This window comes from Drosophila santomea, chromosome 2L (genome assembly GCF_016746245.2).
Source record: "Drosophila santomea strain STO CAGO 1482 chromosome 2L, Prin_Dsan_1.1, whole genome shotgun sequence".
Classification (NCBI taxonomy): Eukaryota; Metazoa; Arthropoda; class Insecta; order Diptera; family Drosophilidae; genus Drosophila; species Drosophila santomea.
In genome coordinates, this window is record NC_053016.2 from 13,667,792 (window position 1) to 13,690,863 (window position 23,072).

General features: G+C 43.1%; 1 protein-coding gene across 6 annotated transcripts; it reads right to left on the reverse strand.

Annotated features, from left to right (window-relative positions):
- Nucleotides 1–16,476: 16,476 nt before the first annotated feature.
- Nucleotides 16,477–17,055, reverse strand: LOC120454153 (FUN14 domain-containing protein 2). Of its 6 annotated transcripts, none has more exons than XM_044006631.1 (2): nt 16,932–17,055; nt 16,477–16,875 (listed from the first exon to the last, which is right to left on the reverse strand). In XM_044006631.1, exon 2 carries the CDS (start codon nt 16,849–16,851, stop codon nt 16,525–16,527), a length of 327 nt encoding a protein of 108 aa, XP_043862566.1. In that variant the 5' UTR covers nt 16,852–16,875; nt 16,932–17,055; the 3' UTR covers nt 16,477–16,524. The 6 variants fall into 6 exon arrangements, with proteins under 6 accessions (XP_043862566.1, XP_043862563.1, XP_043862565.1 ...); XM_044006628.1 differs by having other exon boundaries at nt 16,477–16,879; nt 16,928–17,050; XM_044006630.1 differs by having other exon boundaries at nt 16,477–16,885; nt 16,932–17,042.
- Nucleotides 17,056–23,072: the final 6,017 nt, after the last annotated feature.

Genomic DNA, 23,072 nt, shown 5'->3' on the forward strand with positions numbered 1-23,072 from the left:
ATCTGTATTCCTTTACTAACTCATTAACAAGGGTAACTACTTAGTTACTCTTACTTATTTGAGCTCCTAGCGAAAAAGATGTGTGTGCAGGACTTGACTTCCACTTGTGCCGCTGTATAAAATCGATGGGGCACTTTGCTTCGATATGAGTTAAGCCAAGTGTCACTCACTTGTAACTTGTAACCCATCGTTAGTGGTTAGTGCACAACCTGGGCGAATTTAATGAAATTCTTTTTCCTTACACACTCTTTGCTTGCATGCCGCTTTGTCATCATCTCGGCCATAAATCAACCGCTCACAAGCCATTAGCCTAGCTGCCGTTTGAACGCCTAAATAGCTGCCACAATTTATTTCCGCCGCGTTGTGCGAGAGTTGAAATATCGGGATTCGGGATCTCGATGATTTTAAATTGGCCATGCCGCCAAATTCCTTGGCTCCACTGCATCCCAGTGGCGTCAAGTTCTTTTTAATAGCATCTATGTGGGTATGCAGGCATAAATTTGAGAAGGATGTGTCGAAAGAAATTCCAGCTAGCTTTCTGGGCTGAAATAATTTCGACTAAGCTATTAGGCATTTTCGTCGTTCCTTGCCCCATCTCCCTTTTGGCCATTTATGATTAACACTGAGCAAACATGCAAAGCTTCTTGTAACGGCCGTTTTTCATTAGGACACCCCCACCCCCCGCACCCCACAGACCACAACTATCAGCTGGAAGGAAGTCCTGGCGGAGGCTTTCCTACAGGCTTTCCCGGTCTGCCTGTCTAACGAGCATTTGTCATTTCTGCTCCTGACAAGCCGACCCATGCACATTGGCAAATAGTTGGCCTATTTCATTTTTTTTTAGCCAGAGCCTCGTTATGGCCGCTGTTGTAGGTGTGAAATTATAAATTGCTGAGAATTTATGAGCCCATATCCAAATGTTACCACTAGCGCAGCTCGGTCTTTAAATTCTTTCAATTTTCCCTGACAGGCAGGTATGTTTCATTATATCAATTAATAGTAATAGATTTTCAAGAGTAAATGTTATGAGACTAAGTATACATAATTAAAGGTAATATATTTTTTCTGAAAGGAATAACTCTATACTCGCATAATCACCAGTTAGCCAATAAAACACGTCCTGAAGATTTGCATAGTCTCGCATGAATTGCTTTAAGTTGGAATTTTTATGCTATTTCTGTCGCTCAGGGCATTGTTAATTCCAAGCCAGCTTGTCGTCTGCTAATTGTGAAAATTATGAGCCAGTTGGCTTTAGGACGTGGTCGAAATGGGGAAAACGGAACTGCGGAAATGGGAACCCTGCGATGTTGGCAACGCTTTGGCATTTGCTTTGATGTGCGCGGTGGGGAATCCCCCAAGGTGCTGAAAACAGAAGCTGTGAAAAATGCGCAGAAATAGTAGCAAATTAATAAACATGACGGAATGTACGCAACAGAAAAGCTAAATTTAAGAAGAATGGAGAGAATAATTAGTTACGTAAAGATTTATTAAATGTTTGAATTTAAGCAAGGGAAGCATTCTGCATGCGCTTTTAATACATATAGATAATAAATATGAAGATTAGAGCTAAGTCAGTTAATATCTGCCTGTGCAGACCACATAAATAGCCACTTATTTCCGCTTATATCAATGACTAACAGGTGGGCAGGCACTGCCACAACGCCAATAATTAAGTAATCAAATTGGCATTTGCAAATGAAAAACGATTAAATTGAGGGTATTATGTGCGACGGAAATGGTAAATACCGAACGCATAATATTCATATGGTAATTACTGCATGATAATAATCCCACTAATTTATTTTGATGGTTCTCGAAATTATTTTCAAATGCATTCGTCCATCACTGAGCTAATCCAAAGCAATTAGAAAGCACCATTCCAGTCTGGACAATCTGGACAGTCTGGACATCTGGGACAGAAGGAGAGCCTAGGGATGTCCGTGGAGCTGGCATAATTGACCAGGAGCCTGTGCTTCAGGTTCAGCTTCCGGAAAACACGTTCCCCTTGGGCACCCAGGACCCCCTAATTAATTAATGTTCATTAGCAACTGTAATTTCTCGGTCTGAGTTACGGTTTGGATACTCGCACAAATCAAAATGCGTGCGGCTTGTCTGATTGCCCGAAAAGTGAGAGAAGTGCGAGGAAAACTTTTCCCATAGAGTTCTTTCCGAACTCATTTGAGGTCGGACAAGGGCTCAGGAGTAACTGGGCCTAACTGAAATCAGACGCTGATAATAATGGTTAATTACGTGTTTAATTATGCATGAGATCTCTCACGCCGTCTTGTCGGACTCAGTTTGCTGTGCGGAAGTGGGCGCTCAAAGTCTCGTTAATAAATTATGCAAATTGTAGGCACAAAAGTCCCTCTTTGACTCTGGGAAATGGAAATTCATCCACGGCCTTCACGGGAAAGCAGAACGAAATCAAGGAAGAACTAGGTTGGGCTGGGAAAACTGTCTTAAGCCGAAACGGAAGTAAACAAATGAATGAAATGAGATGGGATGTCATATTTTAATTCAATTATATGCCAATTATCGTTGCTAATATATTAATGCTCTAAATGGTTTGTTAATAACACAGGTGTTAGGTTTTTTATGCTGCATTATAATTAGTTTAATAATGCTTGATAACGTGTCCCTTTGACCAATTTGCAGTCGTGCTAATGAGAACCTCTTCGACTTTGGCTCTTTCAACTTTAGCCAGTTTTCTACTTTGCACTGCAGTTTTAAACTTTCGAAATATTCCTAACCACCTCTTGACCTTCATGGCTCGACGTCAACCAACTTTCGGAAGTTTTGAGGGGAACTTTCGCTGCAAGGAAACTGAACTCATCGCTTTCCCTAACCCCATTCGATGCATGACCTCTAGGACAGAATTAACTGAAAGACTATAGAAAATGTGAGAGAATGGAGTAAATAAGTAGGTGTGTAAAAAACAAATCCAAATAATAATCAAAACTTCACTGGATGCAAACTTTCTATTTAATTTTAATTAGAAAACTTTTCAGCTTAAATTCAACTTGTAAAAGACATTTACTTGCGATTTTTGGTTCCAGGCTACACAGGAATTAAAATAAAACAAAAGTTTTGCTCGGCGAAACTGAATAAAGATTTTGAGGGCACAGCGCAAAAGAAAGTGAAAGAGAATGAAAATCCAATGCAGGACGATGTTTCACAAAAAAAATCATAGATTGTAAACGTATACAAATTGAAAGTTGCAGAGGGAAAGTACGGATAAGTTTCGCATAGGAAGCTTAAAGATTAAACAGAAAAGCTAAAAGAAAGCTGATTAAAGCCTTTAAATTAAAGCTGCAAATAGAAACTGACTTGTATTTAAAAAAAATTTATTTATCCTAGTGTGTTGAATTCCTTTTATTCCTTCAAGGGTAGGAAGTGAGTTATTGTATACACCCAGACACCGTTTTATTGCATTTTTATCTCTGGTGACGTTCCTGCTTTTGTTATATTTTTGCGACTTTGCTCTTTGTTTGATGAGGGTTTTATGAGCGCGCCTGAGCCGTTTCTCCGAATGTATATTTTTTGAAAAATATTCATATCGAGGATTCCGGTGCTTAAACCAAATAATTACTAAAGAAAATCCAGCTTATTTGATCACACCTGGCGCACCGCTCTGTAAACACGAACGAAAATCAAGTTTTCTTTCCATTTCTATTCCACAAAAACTATATGCCAGTTAAGCTCGATTCAATTTAACTTGACAAAAGGCAACACACAATCTGTTGTGATTGCGCATAGAAAAATATGCGGGTGCGGAGGGATAGCGAAAATGTGGAATATTCATTTGGCAGATGGACAGGTCCATGGACAGTCCACAGCTCCACAGCTCCGGAGCTTCGGAGCTTTGGAGCAGGGGCTCACTTCCATCCGCCTGGCCTTAATCACAGTCACGAGTCGAGTCGAGTCGCCCAGTTTGGCAGAGACAATCATTTGTTATTTGATTTGCACATCAGCCGGATGTGGACGCGGATACCCAAGCAGCCGGACAGCCTCGATGGCTGGCAGTCAGTCAGCCAGGATGTCAGGACATCGGGACATCGGGTGGCCAGGGGCTTCCTCGGCACAAACATTGCAATTTCCCGGCGCCACTCGATGCCCGGACATCGTTGATTGTTGGTGCTGTCCATTTTCGGCGACTCCCAATTTAAAGGCCGTGTCGCCTGGCCAGCAGATCCACACTCAGTAGATGCAGATACCCGTGGCGTTGACGGAATGAATTGCAGCCGCTCTTCTGGAGAGGCACCAGATGCCATCAATGCACCGACGAGGTGCTGATGAGCCACAGCTAGAGTCAACTAGTCACATTTCGTGATGCACTTGGCATGCAACCGATAGCGTTTCTGCACCAAGACACAGTTTCAGTGCGTTTCTGGGCTCCAAAAGAAATATTTGTTGTCTTTGATATGTAGGACGAAAGTCTGCAGTTAACTCATTACTTGTCGTAATGCAATTTGTCTAATTTTCTTATTGTCTGTGAATTGCGTGAGTTATTTATAATAGCATAAACCACCTAGGAAAGGACTTCGTCAAGCCAAACGGAGCCCTGGAGCTCCATGCATGACATCCTAACCCTTTCCGTGCTGCACTTGTCCATATCGTTGACATGTGTTGCGTTCGCTCTAATTTAATTAAAATCAACTTGGGGCAGCTCCAGCAGTCGACTGCAATTCCCCGCCTGCCCCAAGCCCATGGCCAATTTGTTACGCTTTTAATTTGTTAATTTATTTGCTGGCTGCACGGAGGGCTCGAGAGATAGGCAACAGAGTGTATCCTTCGCTCGCCTCTTCGCCCCTCCGCTTCTCCTTCCCTTCGGATTTTATTTGCTGGAAACATTTTTCCCAGCGCCCAGCGTTTTGTCGCCCCGTTCTCCGACTGCAACAAGTGCATCAAGCCGCCGCCGACCTGCCACACATGGATGCACATCCTCACCCACACACCAGCACATCCGCATCCACAGCTGTGCACAGCAGCACTCACACATCGACGGCCAGTCCAAACACACAGACTCGCACACTCGGATTTGCAGGCGCTTATCCCGTGGTTGATTTTGTTTGTTTTAACTGCTTTCACTTTCCTATTTACCTTAGTGTGTGGCGCCAGCAATGGAAAATGAAAAATGGCAAAACGCTGTTTATTTGCTCAGCTAACAGCAGCCAGCACACACACACACACGCACACACTTTTACGGGCGTGTAGGTGTTTTAAATTTTCCACTTTTCCATTGGCTGGATGCTCGTAGGCATTGTCGTAATAAAGTTGCATCACGCTCTTATGCCGACACACAGTGTGCTTTATAAATTTTATATATTTCTTGATATATTAACTTTTAGGCCCACGGACGGGGCTTGTCAGGGCGCTGTAATCGGATTTCGAGGCAGCCGGATACAAATCAGGTGGGATGCGCAGGGCGCACCTCATAACGTGAGATCTGCTTTCGGGAAGAAGAAAAGCTGGGCATTATCCGCTATAACATACTTCAATTAATTCCAAATCAGATCAGATTGTATATTCACAAAATATCAAATTGTAAGTTATATATGTAATTTCAGAAAGGAACTCTAAAATATAAGCATATATACATAAAAGATAATTCAGCATTCGTTCTTACCTCACTGATGCTACCCGTTGTTTTCCAAATTAAATTATTTGCTGCATATGCCAAGACATTCGACGCCATGTGGCATGCAACATAATTTTTTATTTACCCCGCCACTTCCCAGCGGGAAGCACGCAATCTTTGCTCCTCGCTTAACAAAATGCCAATGTCCTGGCTATGTGATGCGGCTTTAAGATAGAAAATCTGGATGCCGGGATAGCTTGTCAATGCATTTTCAATGGCAGATACCAGCATTGGCAGATGGGAAAAACTGCTCATGTCTTAGTGTATTTCTTAGGATACAATATTTAAGATAAGTTATTGCTTGAACGTTGATATTCATTGAAGTAGAAATGATACGGGAAGGCGCACCTTCAAGCCAACTGAGTACCAGAAAAAGTAAACGACTGCTGGGCAATTTCAGCAAATTGTATTTACCTTGAAAAGGCAACAGCAGAAAAGTCAGTTTAACCAAATACAGGCGAAAGAAAGCCTCTCGAATGCCGACTACATCTCAATAAAAATTCAGGAATTGACTTGTTTGCCCCAGCTAGAACATAGAAAAAACATAGGCAAATCCTGCCAATACAAATGATTAATGTCTGCTGTGTCAGCCGAAAAATATGTGCTGCCTGTCTGCGCTTTCCCAGATAGATGGCTTTTCCATGGCCGACGGCATGGGCCCATGGGCTCCATGGGCTCCACATAGATCAATTGCCGTACACATCTGCTAACTGCTAGTGCAAACACAACAGCCAACTAAAAGTTGGCTAACTTATGCTGATTATAGACCACATTGGCCGCAAGTTATTATCAAATGTCTCCCCAGAGTGATATATATCAAGGAATACGCATTCCGAGATCGCCCCTTTTTCCTTCCATGTTATTGGGCGCTGGATTTCGGTGGGCGTTTCAGCGTTTAACCCACTAATCGAGTTTTCTGCGTGGAAAACCGTTTTGTGCCTTCTGGCTAAGCAAATGTTTTTTGGCCTATGTGTATAGGCCGCCTTTGCCGGGGGCCACGGCTATCGGGTGGTCCGTAAAAACAAGTGCTGCTAAATGACCTTGTTAATCATGTTCCTGTTTGCCTGTGTGCGTGATTTATGCTTATTTATATTTTATGAACTAAACAAAAGACAGGGAAAGAGTGGTTGGAACATTTGTTTGGATTGGGTCCAGCAGGGGAATAAAATGGACAAGTTCTACCCGTGTTTTCGACCAAGAAAAGCTCCCTGTGTTAACGCAATGTATTCCGCAGCTCTATTATATTTAAAAGGTGATTTTCGCAGTTTAAAAGCCTGTTATATGAAAAAGTTCTCTTTTGATATTAATGTTTATTTAAAAAGGATTTTTTGGTTCACACGCTTAACTTGTTTGTTTTCCATTTTTAGATACTATAATGTTTTGTTTTGTTTGGCCAAATGAAAATATCGTATTAATTGATATGTGAGTAAAAAAAGAGCTACATAAATAAACATATCCCAAAATAAATAAAGTCATGTTGCAAAACATATAGTTCGTGGTCTGAATTCAGCTAAAAAGCTCAACCAAGATTATTTACCTGTATCTTGTCAAACTGCTGGCCAATGATAGCAACTGACCGTTTGAAGGGGGGAAGGGGGAGAACTTAATCAGCTCGTCACTTTCACCAGCTGAGAGAGTCGCTGCACTTAATAAACGCAATTAATCCAATTAAAATGTCATGTGCCATTAACGCGAATTAAACTCCGCGCAAATGCTCGGCAATTAAATAAATGCACTTAAACCAATGAGACGCATACACACGCAACGCACATACCCATTGAATGATGGGTGGTTGGGTGGTAATAACCATTCATATCGATGGCTCAAAGCCGCTTGACAGTTGAAAGATGAAAGAGGGTTGCGGACTCAAAGGAGCAGCTGGTGGGAGAGGGGCAAAGAGGCAGCGAGCCTGCAAATTTACACGCCGCGATAAACATCAATGCACAATTAAATGCAAGTGCAGTTGTGGCCTTGTCAAGTTGCATTTACCCAACAGCTAGGCCCCCCTCCTCCCCTTCGCCCGCTCATTTCCCCATCTTGACTTTATTAACATAATCGACTGTGTCAACGCGTTCGGTCAATTTCTCCTCCGGTAGCAACTAATTAAATATGGTAAAATGAAATGAATATATTTCTGATACGAGCGGCGGTTGATGTGGGGCATTTCCCCCCCTCGTGGGCTGGTGTTACACAAACAGTTTTCCGTTTTCCGTTTTTCATTTTTCATGTTTATTTATCATCATGGAATTACCATCGGAGCCGCAAAGCATGCAGCGTTCAATTAATATGCGTAAATTACACGTTGTTTGGGCTCGATTCATTTATTGTTTGCGGCACGTGGCAACAGTTGGTGGCATGCAACGTGAATGGGGAAGGTGGCACTTGCAGTATGACTTCATTTTGCCAGAGCTGTGAGCCAACATTGCTTGTTAAATATAATCATTTACGTATTCTTCAACCAATTAATTAAGGCTTCATTTTTCAAAATAATGATTTATGACCCTATATATAGACCTTATGCTTATTATGCTGATGCAGTCGGCTTATTAAACGATAAAAAATCGCATCAAATCAGTTATTTAATGAGCTTAAAATGAAAAAAAACCCTAAATAGAGACGTTATATTGCAGTTCACTATAAGCTATTCTTTCTATTTTAAAGCCAATTGCATTCAGGTGAGGGTTTTATTAAAAATTCACGTTCCTTATTTCATTTCAAGCTGAAAAATCCTCTAATTGAATTAAATTTGCCAAAGCAAACTATTTGCACACGCATCCCTCCAGCAAACAGTATCAAAAACCAGCCATACAGTCGCAAAATCACACGCATGTAGACGCTCACAGATTTAAGTCAAACACAAATATTTGAAAATCATGTTCATCATCCTGTTGACAGAGTCGTTTATAAAATAAATTTACTAAGCAACATGTTTTCATTGGACTTAAATTGTTTATGTCAACTGCAATTGGAAAGAAGGAGGGGTCCTGATCCTTCAGGCAAACATGTACATAAATACGTGTGCTCATTGCTTCAGTAGCGCACACAAAGGATGAACTATGGAATGTGATTAGGTATTAATAGCATTTGCTTAAACGTGGCTAGTTGGCAATGGGCGAAATAAAATCTTTGTTTGATATGGGAAAGGGGGTTTACAACTCCAGAAACTAAAGATTCTCATACCCAACAGAGATATATATATATGGAAAACACGTATATCAACAGATTTATGGAGGGTTGAATGCCAGTTTATTGTAATTTCTGGGCTGTCAGGACGACACCTTGACGAGCTAACACTGCATATTTTTGGTATTTGGGGTATTGGTTGTGCCAGGCAACGACAACGGCGAAACTAACTCGAAATTTATGTTATTTATTTTGCAATTTATGCTACTATACGGCATTCGATCGACTTCGAATGGCTTTGTTTCCGTCAATCAACTTGACAGGTGCTTTAATCATTTTTCCCTCATTCGTTTTCGCTCTTCTGTCACTTGTGTCATGTGGGCTTGTATTGATTGCAGTTCGACACTTAAAAGCCTTTCAAAGACTGTTCTCTGATTATCTAAACACTTTCACGCACTTCACATTCCATTTTTTAGGGCTGACTTAGAATATCCTTTTAGGTTTTAACACATGAAATAATTCAATAAAAAGAAGCTATTATTATTGTAGATCCACATATGTTGCTTTATTGTTAGCACCCTGATATTATAAATATGCACTATAATATTTTTGAGCAGCTCTACTATGTGTCTTAAATTAGATTTGATATTCCAACTTACTGAAGGCCATTTGTAGAAGCATAAGTAGGGCATTCCTTAATGGCAGTGTTTCGAATATTTGGAGCAATCACTGGGATGCCCCAGGTAGTCATTCTGAAGGAAGTGGGCTCCAAGTTTTACATATGCACTTCTTTTGTTCAATCTCTGGCCCGGATTTGGCAAATTGTTTGCAGGAGAAACAAAGGACACTGGAGGGGGTACGAGTACGAGGTTGAGAAGGCTGCTTATCCTTGCCCGGCAATCCAACTTCTTTCGTGTCGGAGCAATTTATGCTGCCTGCCCGACTCCTCGGGGGCAATTGTCTGACTGCTCCTCCTCGCCTGGAACCTCGCCTGGAACCTCGCCTGGAACCTCGCCCCTGGAACCTCGCTCCTCCTGCCGTCCTCCGTCTGGGCAGGCAATCTGCTGCTCGTTGTTTGCAGTTTAAAGGTTGAGAGTAGTTCAAATTGTTTGCCAGGTATTTGCACTCCAGCACTTTTGCCAGCTATTTGATCTGTGATTGAGCTGAATGAGCAAATAAACTTGTGGCCCGACTCCATTGAGCATGCAGAGACATGGAAAGGTTAATGCGCTCAAATGGATTTGTGGCTAAACGTAAAATACAATATTTTAACGGGCTCTTAGCTGGGATAGGTTTCCAAATCTTTTAGCTGCACTCTGACTCTTTGAATGTGCAAATGATTGCGAGTTGCGCAGAGCTTAAGGAAATGGGTAATTTTCCAGCTGAAAAAATCCCTTTCGCCCTATGTCAGTCGATGTCTGATACAGATACGCGTAGTGGATGTTCATAAATTAATTGGTTTTGCAATTTTATTGGTCCCGTCTTAATTTGATTGACCTATCTTGTTACGCCACTCGCTTTATTTATTGTCTTTCGGGGACGGCTACAGTACTTTATCATTTATCAAAAATTATGCGACAAAATATCTGTGCCACGTCAACGTTTCAATAGGCGGCCAATAAAATTTATGGCCAGTGCAGTGGCCCCAATCCGACCTGCAACAGAACCGAGTCCTGACCACACCACACCAACCCGACTCCAGTGGCAACTTCGACCAGCAGCTCGTCCTTCGATTCCGCACAATGCAGTCGGGTACATTTGTCATGGGTGTGTTGTGGCCAGACTTATTAAACGGCTTTTAAGCGCCGGCCGGGAAGATCCTTATTATCCTTATTATGCGCAGAGTGTTTTCTATATATCTCTGCCGAGATTTATGCCCGCCCAAATGACTTCTGTATCGGTTGTATTTCGCAAATGATGCGGTATTTTTTGTATGAATAGGAAATCCCATCTTCAGGGGCAAACATAAAGGGATGCATGCCAAAATTTGTCTTGGGCCACTAATGACAAAGAGGCTTTTAAAGGAAATGAACTACATGCTTTTAAGTTGAGTTCAGCGTTAGTATTATTCTTGCGAATAACAGATGAAACTATCTCATAGTTGAAAGGTAATCACCATTTTATGTTCATATTAGTCTTGAGTTCCCTGGGCTAAACAGATATTTATTGATATTGTATCTACTTTGGTCGCCAACCTTCTCCTCTTCAGATACTTTCAGAAGAGTGAAGCACTCAAATATTCCATAGCCTTGACTTCAAGGGTATATTAGGCATCTACTAAAGGATGCCACGAAAAAGAGAGATTATAAAATATATGTACTCACAAAACAAAAACAGGAATATAAAACATTCCTTAAAACAGCTTGGCGTATGGCACATATTTTGCAGCAGGAATACAAGTAGCGGGTATTCAGTAGCCGGTATGGCGTTTTAGCCAGCAAAGTATATTTAAAATTTACGAGGCCAGCTCACTAAATTCAGCAGAGCACCGCACCGAAGGAGCCGACCCCAAAATACAAATGGGACCCAAGCTGTTTATGTTTTTCGAACGTGTTTGGATGTTGGGAGCAGTTACATTTGCACGCAGCTTGTCCATTTGTAATCCCCCAACCCAAGTGGCATGGGTGTGAGTGGAAGTGGAATGTTGCCCAAATTAAGTTGTTGCCTTTGGTAAATTGTCAGTCTGCTGCGTAGACACATGTATAGTGTGTATGTGAAATGGGAAAAGAAGTGGAAAGTAATGTGTGAACCTGCGGAGAGGGGTCGCCTAAGCCGCTTTAAACAGAAAAGTGTTTCCCGCCAGATAACAAACGGCTGTAATTAGTAGGGACAACGGGCCGCCCACAAAGAATGCTCTACGCATAATTAAACAGCAAATTAAGCATTATCAAGGGGCGCCCAGCTACAAGCCTACACTGCAAAAGGAGATGGTTACGCCAATCCCCAACTGAGTGAAGTGGACTTGGCCCAATTTGGGTTAGTGTAAACTCGCCCAGCGGCAGCAGGTTGCGCACAAAGGACTCAATATTAATAATGGTTAATTGGCAACAAGTGATCGGGGTCGAGTGTTGCCTAGTTGCCTAGTGACCTTCGGGGACATTTCATCATCTTAATGGCGCCCAGCTTGGGCCACCAGCAAATCTGTGAAATTGCACGCGTGAACCTTGACAGCCCCACTCAAATTAGAAAGCCCCCGAGACATGAAGGGGGCTGTTGAATGTCCTTCGTCCTAAGCGGCTTTCCCGCACCCCCTTTGCCACCTGTCACTGCGGTCTGGACCGTCAATAGCACTTAAGCGGACACATAAGCGAGCGGACTTCTGGCAGCGGGCTGGGGTCAGGGGTCAGCAGTTGGAGCTGCCCACAAGGCCGGGCTTTGATGGAGTCTAGTCATTGGGCTTAGTTAGTATTTGCGTGTATTTGTGTGTATTTGTGTGTATTTGTGTGTATTTGTGTGTATGGGGATTGAGTAACAGTTTATAAGCTTTCAAAGCGGGTCGAACTAAAAGTTCTCAAGAGTACTTGAATACTTGGTTATTTTCTATTTACCAAACCCTTCAGTTATTTTGTGATTTATCTGGAATTTTTAAGCAGCTAAGCAGCGCCATTTTTTTTGATTACAAACATCATCAAACTACTTTATGTTAATGAAATAGAGAAACAATTAAGACATACCCCAAATTCGACGGACTTAGCACCCGATTCAAGAAGGGGCCATCCAACCCTTATAATCACTGCAATTAGTAATTACGTCGGCCCCGTCCCAACTTGCCACATGGCATAGCGACCACCCCAGATTCACACCTGTCCTGGCACTTATCCCTTTTAATTAGGCGCCACCAAAAGGCAATTTTTCGAGCCCAAGGAGGCAGCGAAGTGGTAACGGCAGCTCTAAAACCCCGAACCCTTCTGCCATTTCCCTATCTATCTGTCTGTCTGTTTGCCTTCCTTTGGCAGATGCTTCGACTGGCAGCTCAGTGCCCGATGCCTTCGGCCCATTTCAGATTTTCGTTTTAATTATTGCGAGTATTATTCTGAAAATCAAGTGAGCGGCAACTTTGGCAATTGCCACACGCCCCCTCAGGGCGGCAAGGGGCGTGGCTGGAGCCGTTGAGGCAGCTGTTGCAGAGCTCCAGAGCTTCTGCTCCTTTTTTGCCCAACTTTGCCACCTGCCAGCAGGGTTTTTCCCTTCGGAGCTCCCTGGTGTCGGCATGTTTCCGTATCTGTGTGTTATCATATTTCACGCCTATTAGCGTTTTAATTTAATTAACATTTATGGCGACAGTTTGAGCCAGCTGCACTGGAAATACGAGCTGTTTAGATGAGTTCGAAGGCCGTGCAGTGCAGTCGTGAATTCCCCTGCGCCGAAACTTTAAGAAAAGCTTAAATCAGTTTAGCTGCATTGTTTGACTTTGAAGCTAAGCCGACTGGGAACTTGGCGGCAACTTCATTGCGAGTCAGCCAGGTAGCCAGGGGAGCTCAAACGGAGCTATATTAGTTACCGATTCCGGAAATAATTTCACGTAACTATTTGCACGTAATGCCAGCCAGACAGCTGAGCCGATGTGAGTGTCGGATTGCCAGGATAGCCAGGATAGCCAGGATAGCAGTCCATCGCCGTTCGCAGGACTAAATTTATTGAAGGTCCCGCCCGACATGGACATGACCAGGGCAACTTGAGTTGGAAATTACATCCGCTTGTGTCTGCCAGACTCACACTCGCAGTAACGGCCAAGAACTTTAAAGCGATTGATGTAGAATTTGGGGGCGAACAGTTGAAAACATTTCCGTTGCCTATTTGCCTCTTATAAGGACATAATTAAATTGACACGCCCAAACGCACAGGCACCGGGCGTTTTACAATAACATTTTCAGTTCGTCGCCATGGATGTGGCTTTTCCACCAGTTCACTTGTTGTGGGCTGGCAAAAACATCCAGTTCGACCTTAACAATCTGTCTATTGTCACGAACTGCGGGCCGTGGTTGCTTTGTATATTTTGAGCATATACATAACTCAAAATTCGCGACATTTACTTGTTTATTTAAAGTGAAAAGTGATCAAAACAAAATAGTCTAGTGCCTCGACTACAAGATACCCTGTACTCCGTCTATGAAAGTGCAAGTGAGTATATATCGGTTTTGTATATTTTGAGCATATATGAAAATTCGCGACATTAACTTTAAAGTGATAAGAACAAACTAGTCTAGTACCTCGGCTGTAAGATACCCCGTACTCCGCCTAAGAAAGTGCAACTAAGTATTCATATATCAGCTGTATTGATTGCTCAAGAGCGCCACCTAGCGGCGTTCACATAAAGTTCTGATACTACTTAGAAAATATACAAAATCTTAGAATAAAAAACAATTACATACTTAGAGGTACCCTTTAGGTTTTGCAACTTTTAAGTTCCGTCTGCATTGCTGGGTGTGGGGCACCTAACCTGTGTATTTTTCCCCAATAATAGTTCTCCATTTTTCACCCGTACTGCGCCATAGGTCAGCACCGAAGATGGAAAGGCTTTTCCCGCAAAACCCCCTGCCTTGCCACGCTCTTTTCCACTTTTTGTTAACAACAAAGGCAGCGCGGCTGCAAATGAAGAGGCTGGCTGGGAGTCGGAAAGAAAGAAAGGAAAACATTGCAAAGGAAATCGAGGAGGGCATTGTGCGAGTCGACTGAAACTGCAGTATTTTACCTTGGACTGCAGGCAAGCATGAGAATTTAATGAGCAGCATGCAGGAGCTTTGAAGTTGAAGTTTGCACTGGCAGTCCCGAGTTTGAACTGTTTAAGGCTTGATCGCGTTATTGGCAGGATGCTCGATGGATACCAGAATCAAATGGTCTGTTTTGGGCAATTATATATTCACAGAGGGCCCATTTTATTGCCCAATAATTGCTGGAAAGTGCATTTAATTTCAAATTTAATAATTCCCACGGCCAGGCAAGCTATTTTCAATTTGGCTATTTGTGGTCTTGTGCAAATTCAGTTTTGGTCAAATTGTTAGACATATTGCATTTACACGCATTTGGCTCGGACTCTGGAGTTTCGGTTTCGGTTTCGCTTCGGGTTGGTTTGGTTAGCTTTGATGGCAAACAATGGCAGGCCATTTGTTGTTCGGCCGATTGAAATTTGATTTTGTGTTGTGTATGTTCAAGCTTGCATGTGTAATTGCCAGAGCCTACGGATTATGTGGTTAAGGCCAAGTAAATGTTTTTCTAAGCCTTATAAATAAATATTTAACCATATTTATCAACACAAATGAAAACACGAATGGGTGGCTTCCTGGGCAGACAGAAGTCTGTACAGTATGCAATTATTTAATCTGTTTATATTTGGAAACGTTGCTGGAAAATGATGTAGTCCAACGCAATATGTTCATTAGCAGAAATGAGCAAACAAAAAATAGTATGACAATAAGATTCATTAAGAAGTTTGTATTATTCGTTTAGTTTGTTTCGCATTTTCCCAAGACTTTCCTGTTCAATTAAAACCACTATTGGGATTATCTTTCATAGCCGTGTGCCCGTTCGCAAATCTTTTAGTGCTTTTTACGTGAAAATCTTGTTGCCAATTAGGTGCCCAATTATCACCTTTAATTAATTGAATCTACCGCCGCCTGCGGTCGTCCAATCACATTCTCACTGCATTCTCGACCTCTTTTGGACGCGACTTTTACTGCTTTCCTTCCCTGGCTTTCCCTCCGATTTCCATGCTAATCACAGGCAAAACTTTCGACTGCATCTATCCTCGGACTCTCTTTCAATTAATTCTGGCAACCACTAAAGGCTATACCTTGCTAATTGGGATTATCCATTATCGGACAATCGGCATTTGAATAATTAAAACGTCAAATCGAACTAGTTTGCCAATTTGCCAGACTTTAAATTGGGTGCTGTTGCTATTGCTGTTGCGCAAAAGAAAACAATTTTTGGCTTTTTCAAATGCAAATTTCATTGCTCATACGACATGTGTTCCGTTGCCGTACGTGATGCGTTTGCCAGTGAGTGTTCGAGTTTCGGGCTCGATTTAAATTGATTTTTATTGTTCGCAGAAGATCCCGAACAGTGTGTTATTTATTTTTGGATCGCTTGCAGCAATCACTGGCATTTTTCCCATAGCAGGATATCAGGATATACGGGAAAAACGAGCTAAGAAATTTCTCGGCCAGATGTCAAATAGTTATGCAATAGTGACAGGCTCACTTACTATTCTCACTCGATGCTACTGCAAGGGATGAATTTAATTGATTTAGAGAGAGCGAGTAGTTAAATTCTAGTTACGATTCTAGCTTGCTAATGACATATTCTCACAGTCGCTCAATGCATATGAAATCGGAGAGTCCGCACCTACTTCACTCACTTCCACATTGCTAAGCTATTGCCTTGGTTATGAAAAACTTTGCTTATGCATAAATTTTCTCTCACCGAGCGGGGAAAATTGAAATGCTTAAAAGCGCATGAAAATGTTGTTACAAGTTTAAAGTTTTTGCTGGGTCGCTTTTTATGCGGAGCACAAACTTTAAATGCACGTTAGACTATGTGTGTAAGTGTATGTGTATGCGTATGTGTGTGTGTGCGGTGAAGAGAGCCTTGGCTATTTGTTAAGAGAATTTCTATAAAATGTTCAAGGCTTTTGTTATGGAAACTTTCCCTGCGTGCCGGCACCAAAAATCTGCAAAAGAAGTGCTCTCGCAGGCCACTACAGGTGAAAACTTTCGTTTACATCTTAAATATTTTATATGTGTTGCGCTCATAATTTGCATTAGTTAGGCCCACCCAAAGCCGAGTAGAAAGCCGCCCAAGAAGGCCACACATAGGCGACCGCTGGTTGCACACGCCTTCCTGGCCTTATCCCCCAGTTCCTGAACGCGGTTGAGATTCACTCGCTCCAAGGACATTTCTCTCACTGGCAACTGCTGAACCCGGGGCTGATCCTGCTCCAGTTGTGAGAGTGTCTTGACCACATCCAGCCGGACGAATCCCGCCTGCCAGGCCAGCTCGATCGCCAGAATGGTACCGCCCGCGGCCACGGCCACCATCTTGCTCGCCTTCAGGAGCACGAAGCCGGTGAGGAAGCCACCGGCAGCTCCCATCCCAATCTGGCTGTACGGCGAACTCTGGCTGAGGCTATTCATGGCTAGTGGTCGGTGCTGCGATGATTCTACATACGTACTGCTCTTCACCACGGGTAAGTCACTCATTGCAGCTGCTTTCTCCACCTGAGGCTGTGCTGTGATTTCACATACAATTTGGGTGACCCCCTGTGAAAGGTAGCTCATAGCATGCCACAACTGCCGCTTTGCTTTGCGCCCTTCTATGCGCTTCTCACACTCCCCAGCTGCGCTCAACTGGGCAAATGTGCGCCAGACCGTGAACGTCTAAGCCGACAAAAACATCAAAGTTCGAATGCGCCAATGAAAGATTGGGTTGGCGTTACGGAAACGCCGACCCTTCCATTAAATGGCCTTTAATTTGGTGTAAAAGCAGATTTTGAAAGTTTTCAATTAGTCATAAACTCTGGCAAATCATTCCTGCACACAATCCATGCCCGCACATATTTACATCTAACTTTTTATGGTTAGTCAGTATTGCAAAGTCTTTAGTTAGCTTAGACGCTTTTCACTGATCTATAAAGAGCTTAAACACAAGGGAAAAACAGGCTAAACAGAAAGTTTATGAACGTCTAAAACGTTGTATTGCTTTTATCTCAGTTGAACAATTTAAAAGCTACTTCATAATGTAAATTGTAAAATTGAGTATAAATACTTGAAGAGTATAGTTCTTTCAGTGATTCATCGCCTTACCGGTATTCCAGCTGAAGGTTTAGTTGGCAGAGTTCAGGCTTACAGTTCAATTGGCTGGGACCTCCGAAATGGCAACGGACTTTAACGATTGAATGCGTTTTGGGGTTTAGTCTCGGCACGGCTCTTATTTAATTTATCGTTCAATTATGCGCCCAGCCACGCCCAAACCAAATAGCTGAGGCCCCAGGAGCTGTCGAGGTGTTTTTCGCTTATCGCTAGCCGAGAATCAAATTAACAATGAGCACGCAAATTGCCACAAATGACTGCGGAACTGGACTCGAGCGGAAAAGGGAATTCAACTATTTTCCGAGCGATTATCTAGGAGGAGTAATGCAGTCTTTAAGTGCTTTTGTGCAAACAATATCTCAGTCGGACAACGGCAGTAAACACCCTTGGGTGATTCTCTGGATTCTCTGCAAGCAACTAAAGTGTTGGAACATTTAAATTGACATTAATAGGAAAAGTAAAATGTGAAATCGTCTTGCCCAGAGGAAACGGAAAATAAAAACCACACATGAAATATAAATGAAACAGAATGCAACTTGACCATAAAATGTGAGCTCAACTGAGCGAAAAAAGGGCCAACACAAGCGGAGCAACCGACTAACAATTCCAACATCAATGCGAAACGTGTTGGCCATGTGGCGTAGATTCTTTTACGGCGGTGAAGTTGGCAGAAGAAATCCTGCTATTCGAAACTTTCTCCCCTTACCTTATTTTTTCCTCAGCAAGTCCTGATTTTATGTGCATTGTTTAATACAGGTGTTTGTGTAAGTACGTGAGGTGGTTAGCAAATGATGTCGTTCGACTTGTTCCATTTTATAATATTTGAATATTGTCATGTTTTCATCTAAGAAATATTTGTACGTACATGTTTATTTAATAATAAAGCGTTGCATGAATTGTTGGCCTGGTTGACATCTTTTGAAAAGTTTACTGCGGCTTTTTACGCTCTCTTTTCGGTCTTAGACAATGTTGAATTAAACATAGGATTATTGTAATAATCATATTGCATTATGGTTTAAAACCGAATACAGTTACGTTGGAAAGTATCCAATCTAGATGCAAATAGCAGGCGCAACAGTACGTATACGCAATGCATATTTACCCAATTTAGAAGCCAAGTGCAGTGTGCTCTTCCCAACCATATGGTTAATGCGATGTGGGATACTGGCTGGTCCGACTGGACGCCAGAAACTTTGGGTGCTTGTACAGGCCCTCGCCCGTTGACATGCTGTAAATTTGAAAACCGTCATCCAGTGGATAAAGTGTTGCATGTTGGCTCAAAGCAAACGAATTGCTCCTCCAGCCGCTCGTTGGTTGCTTTATTTGTGTGCGGGCTTGTACAACAAATTAACTGCGGTGGGCGGGGGTTGGGAGCTGGGAGTTGGGGGATAGGTGGACTGCAGGATTGCCAACGTTGTTAGTTGCAGCTTGCGAGCGATGAACGCAGCTTTGTGGCTGCCACCGAGGCACCGAGGAGGTCAGGGCTGCCTGGTCGACAGTTCGTTGTCGAGTTAAATGGTTTGTCTGTTTCGGAACATTAATTTAGATGCTGCAACTTGATGCAAATAGGAGATGCAATTGAGGAGCACACTTGGAATGGCTTAATATTTTTATGATAGGTTCGCCGAGAGGCAAGACAGTAAGCGTCAGCAGATATATTTCATGTACCCCAGCAACTGCTCAGGAAAATTTAAATGGTATGTATTTGCTTAAGGGAGGTGTCGTCAGTTTAATACAAAAATTTTGATTCATTCTCCAGTAATCCACTACAGAAACGCAAAGAAAGTCGCATGAATAATCCCTGAAACCTACATAGGCCGCAAAATGTGAAAAGTCCTGCGATGGAACAAGTGAGTGGAGCAAATGCCTATTGCAGATGGAAATGCATGCTCAAACGCATCGATGCCAAAACAGAAATTGTGGTTACCCCAAATGGTTAGAGGATGCTGCGAAGCTCGAAGCTAAAGGCGAAATAAATAATTATACAGATTGCGGTGCATGCGCACTTTGAAATGGAAAACCGCATGAATATGAATACCAACGCTGTGCCAGAGGAGTTTGAATTCGGCGACTAAATCAAATTTTATTTTAATAAGTGACGCCTGCCTGCGGTTCATTCGATGTGTGTTTGTGTCCTGTGGCATTGACTTAACAAGGCTGGTTGTGCAATTAGTCCTTCGTCCTGAAACCTTACATTTAAATTGTTCCCAGAGAGCAGCTTCATCTTGGACCTTCTGTTCTATGAAGCCCCTTTTGTGCCCCTCGTGAATTATGTAAACTGGCAGCCAGAGAACTGGGGAACTCTACTATTTCCATCTTGGGCGATCCTGATGTTGCTGAAATAGTTTATATGAGGTTCGTGCTGACTGAGTCCTTTTGGGTCAAATTAGTGGGACACGCAATGGAAGAAGGTCTCGCAACAATGTCTCACATTTTGCATAAATTCATGGGACAAGCGACTTTACTTTCTTTCGGTTGCCGATTTTTTATGCATTTACTACGTGACTCCCCCCAAGAGCTTCGCAATTTGTTTGCCTTTTCCTGGCGAAGAGTTTAATAAATAAATTACGAAAGGCGAGAAAGGTTCTCGGGGCATAATTGCACCATTCGGAATGAAGGTGATAAAAACGAGTTTCTCATTCAATTTGCAAGGCTTTTGAAAATGCCACAGCGCAACGTTGACAACTTCTGTGAATTCGGAATTGTGGTCTTATCCTTCGACAAATAAGTTTCGTCCTAAAATAATAATTTAGGTAGATCCATTTACAGTTCGATATTGCATTGCCAACGAATAAACCAATGCATTATAGATCCATAAATTAGTTTGCATTCTACAGATGAGTCAGAGCCGAGGTGCAATGAATTTTGTCAAACTTTGATTTGGGCTTCCCAGCTGCGATCCTGATGCCCAAAAATATTTCATTTCACTGATTCTGGCCAACTGGCGATGTGGAACAGCCAGGTGGAGATGCCTGCAGTTGGCATAACGACGCCCCTTAATTAACAGAAAATATGCGCAAATCGAAAACCAAGGAAAATGGCAAAACTGGCTAATTGGAGAGTTTCAGTGATGATTCCATTGCTCTCCAAGCCCAACGTTAAAAGGCTCTCTTGTTCGCGTTTAATTCGGTTTGTGTTTTGCTGGGAGATCTGGCAAAAAAACTGTCGTCCTGAGATTAACATTTGATTAATGCACGAAGCCATGGCGATGGGCAGCTGACTGGGGTCATGTTTGGACCAGTGATGCATTTGAATGCAGCTCACTGCCTGCTGCGTTCTATTAACACCCCACTAACAGCTAACTGTGGCTCATCCTTATCTCCATCTCCATCACTATCACCATCACCATCACCACCGCCATGCCCATCCCAACTCCTATTCCCATCCTCAGTCCGGCTTCGTTCATCCTCCTCCTCCACCGCAAGGCAGGCCATTTTTGGGGCCTTTCTCTGTGGCGCTGTCTTTAGTGTAACACATGTCGCCACTTAATGCGTTGAGTGCATACAGAATGAGACGAAATGGAAAATTCCAGCTTGGGACGGGCGTCGTGGGGCATGAAATATGGCAACAACGCGGCAGCTGGCAAGGCAAAATGCAACACGAAGGAGGCGCCTAAGTTGTCGCCTCGCACATTTCCACAGCTGACAGCTGGCTCTCGAGATGAAACCCCCCCCCCTTTCCATTTTCAAATTGATGGCATTTTAATCGGCTGCGATACAGAGGCGACCGAGAATTTATATAACTTTAAGGCTGCCGATGGGTAGTAGTTGCGTTCCATTTAATTAACTGTTCGGTTAACTAGGCCGTCTGGCCACAATTCATTTACTCTTTTGACTTGCTGAACTCGCAATGTTTGTCTTACTCTGATTTCGCAGCTATGGGCTCGATAATTAAGAGGCCAAATTGATTAATTGCTCGTCGGCTGGCCGCCTTTTGGCTGCAGAGTGGGTGAACTGAAGCGGCGACTCGCCAGTGGCCTGCAATTAATAAAGGGGCGAAAAAATCGGCGGTAATTGCTGTCCATCCAATCAATGCGTTCGATAGTCCTGCGTGTCCTGTGTGTCCTGCAGTCTGGCTAAAGTACGGCTCAACTGCAGCTGCAAACTAAGTGTTCGTTTCAAAATACAAGCTCTTAATAATAAAGAGAAGGTGTTGAAACTGCTGTTGTGGGGTTTCGAAAAGAAATTAGTAAAGTATAGTAAAATGCTTGTATTCTGTTGATTTCTGCCTCGGTTCATTCATCATCATCAAGGACCCGCCAGTCTGCCTGTCAGCACGCAGAGCCCTTGCGAATTCAATCATTCGAAATACAGACCAGCCAGACACATTTAACACTGCTGGCCTTTATAAATTGCAGTGAGCTCGAATTTAGAATTGTCAGGTCAACCAAAGGGGTGGCATTCGAGAGGACCCGATAGGCCCAGGCATCAGGAAATTAGAAACGCATGCCACGTGGTGACCAGGACATAGGGGCACATGTCGCTCGGCGTTCCCCCAAGGGTATGCAATAGTGCAACAATGAAATCCAGAGCCCAAATGCAAGGGTTTCGTTGCATTTCCTGAGCGACGAGTGATAGGGTTGAGGGCTGAGCTGTTAAACGAAACCCATGGCAGCATTGTTTGTGTTGGCCAACACGTTTGGCTCCCATTTCCGTTTATGAATTGCATCGCCCGATGGACAGTTTGGGCCAACATCTGGTCGGCCGTTAAGCATTTAAGTCTTAGAGAGGAAAGTGGCCTTTAAAGTGGAGTATCAGTAGGAGTGCTAGCATCACACAGAGGAGTATCAGTAGGAGTGCTAGCATCACAGAGAGGAGTATCAGTAGGAGTGCTAGCATCACAGAGTCGAAGACGCGCCGCATGGAATTCAATTACGAAGAAGGCTCACAAGTCGACATGGACTGGGTTGCCAGAGAGGCACTCGTGTAAATTCATAAAACGAATTGGTTTATGGCCCAGCCTCCAAAAGTTGAAGGAATCTGCGACATGGAGCAACGCCCCAACCGACGACGAGTGCAACCGACAACAGAAGTCGAAGTCTCTCCACATGTCGTCCTTTTCGCCAGACTGGGGTCCTGCCAAAAGCATGAAAAACCCAAGCGATACAAAACGAAACGAATCGAAACGCAAACCGGCAATATGTTTATGGCCAAAGTTCAAAGACTTTTGTTTGTCTTTTGATGGGGTGCAAATTGAAATTGAATTTGGCCGGGTTAAGCGCGAAACCCTCCCCCATTATACAGCCGCCCATTTGGGCCATAAAACTAGTGGGTGGGTGGGGCTGCGCCCTCGCTTAGTGCTGTCGCAAAAAAGCAAACATTTGCAGGAAGCGCGCCCGAAATATTTCTGCCACATAAATCATAACAATGGCCATATTGTATATGTAAAACTGCATGTTACAGCGGCAACTGCTGCTGCATGCCGCTTCAGTTCGAGTGTGTGTATGTATGTTTGTGTGTGTGTGTGCCACCACAAGCAAACAAAATTCAAAATCAAATGCTATA

What these genes read in the sequence shown, in the direction of transcription:
- LOC120454153 (XM_039639217.2), bottom strand. Translation starts at nt 17,037, where the DNA reads ATGAGCTACCTTTCACAGGGGGTCACCCAAATTGTATGTGAAATCACA.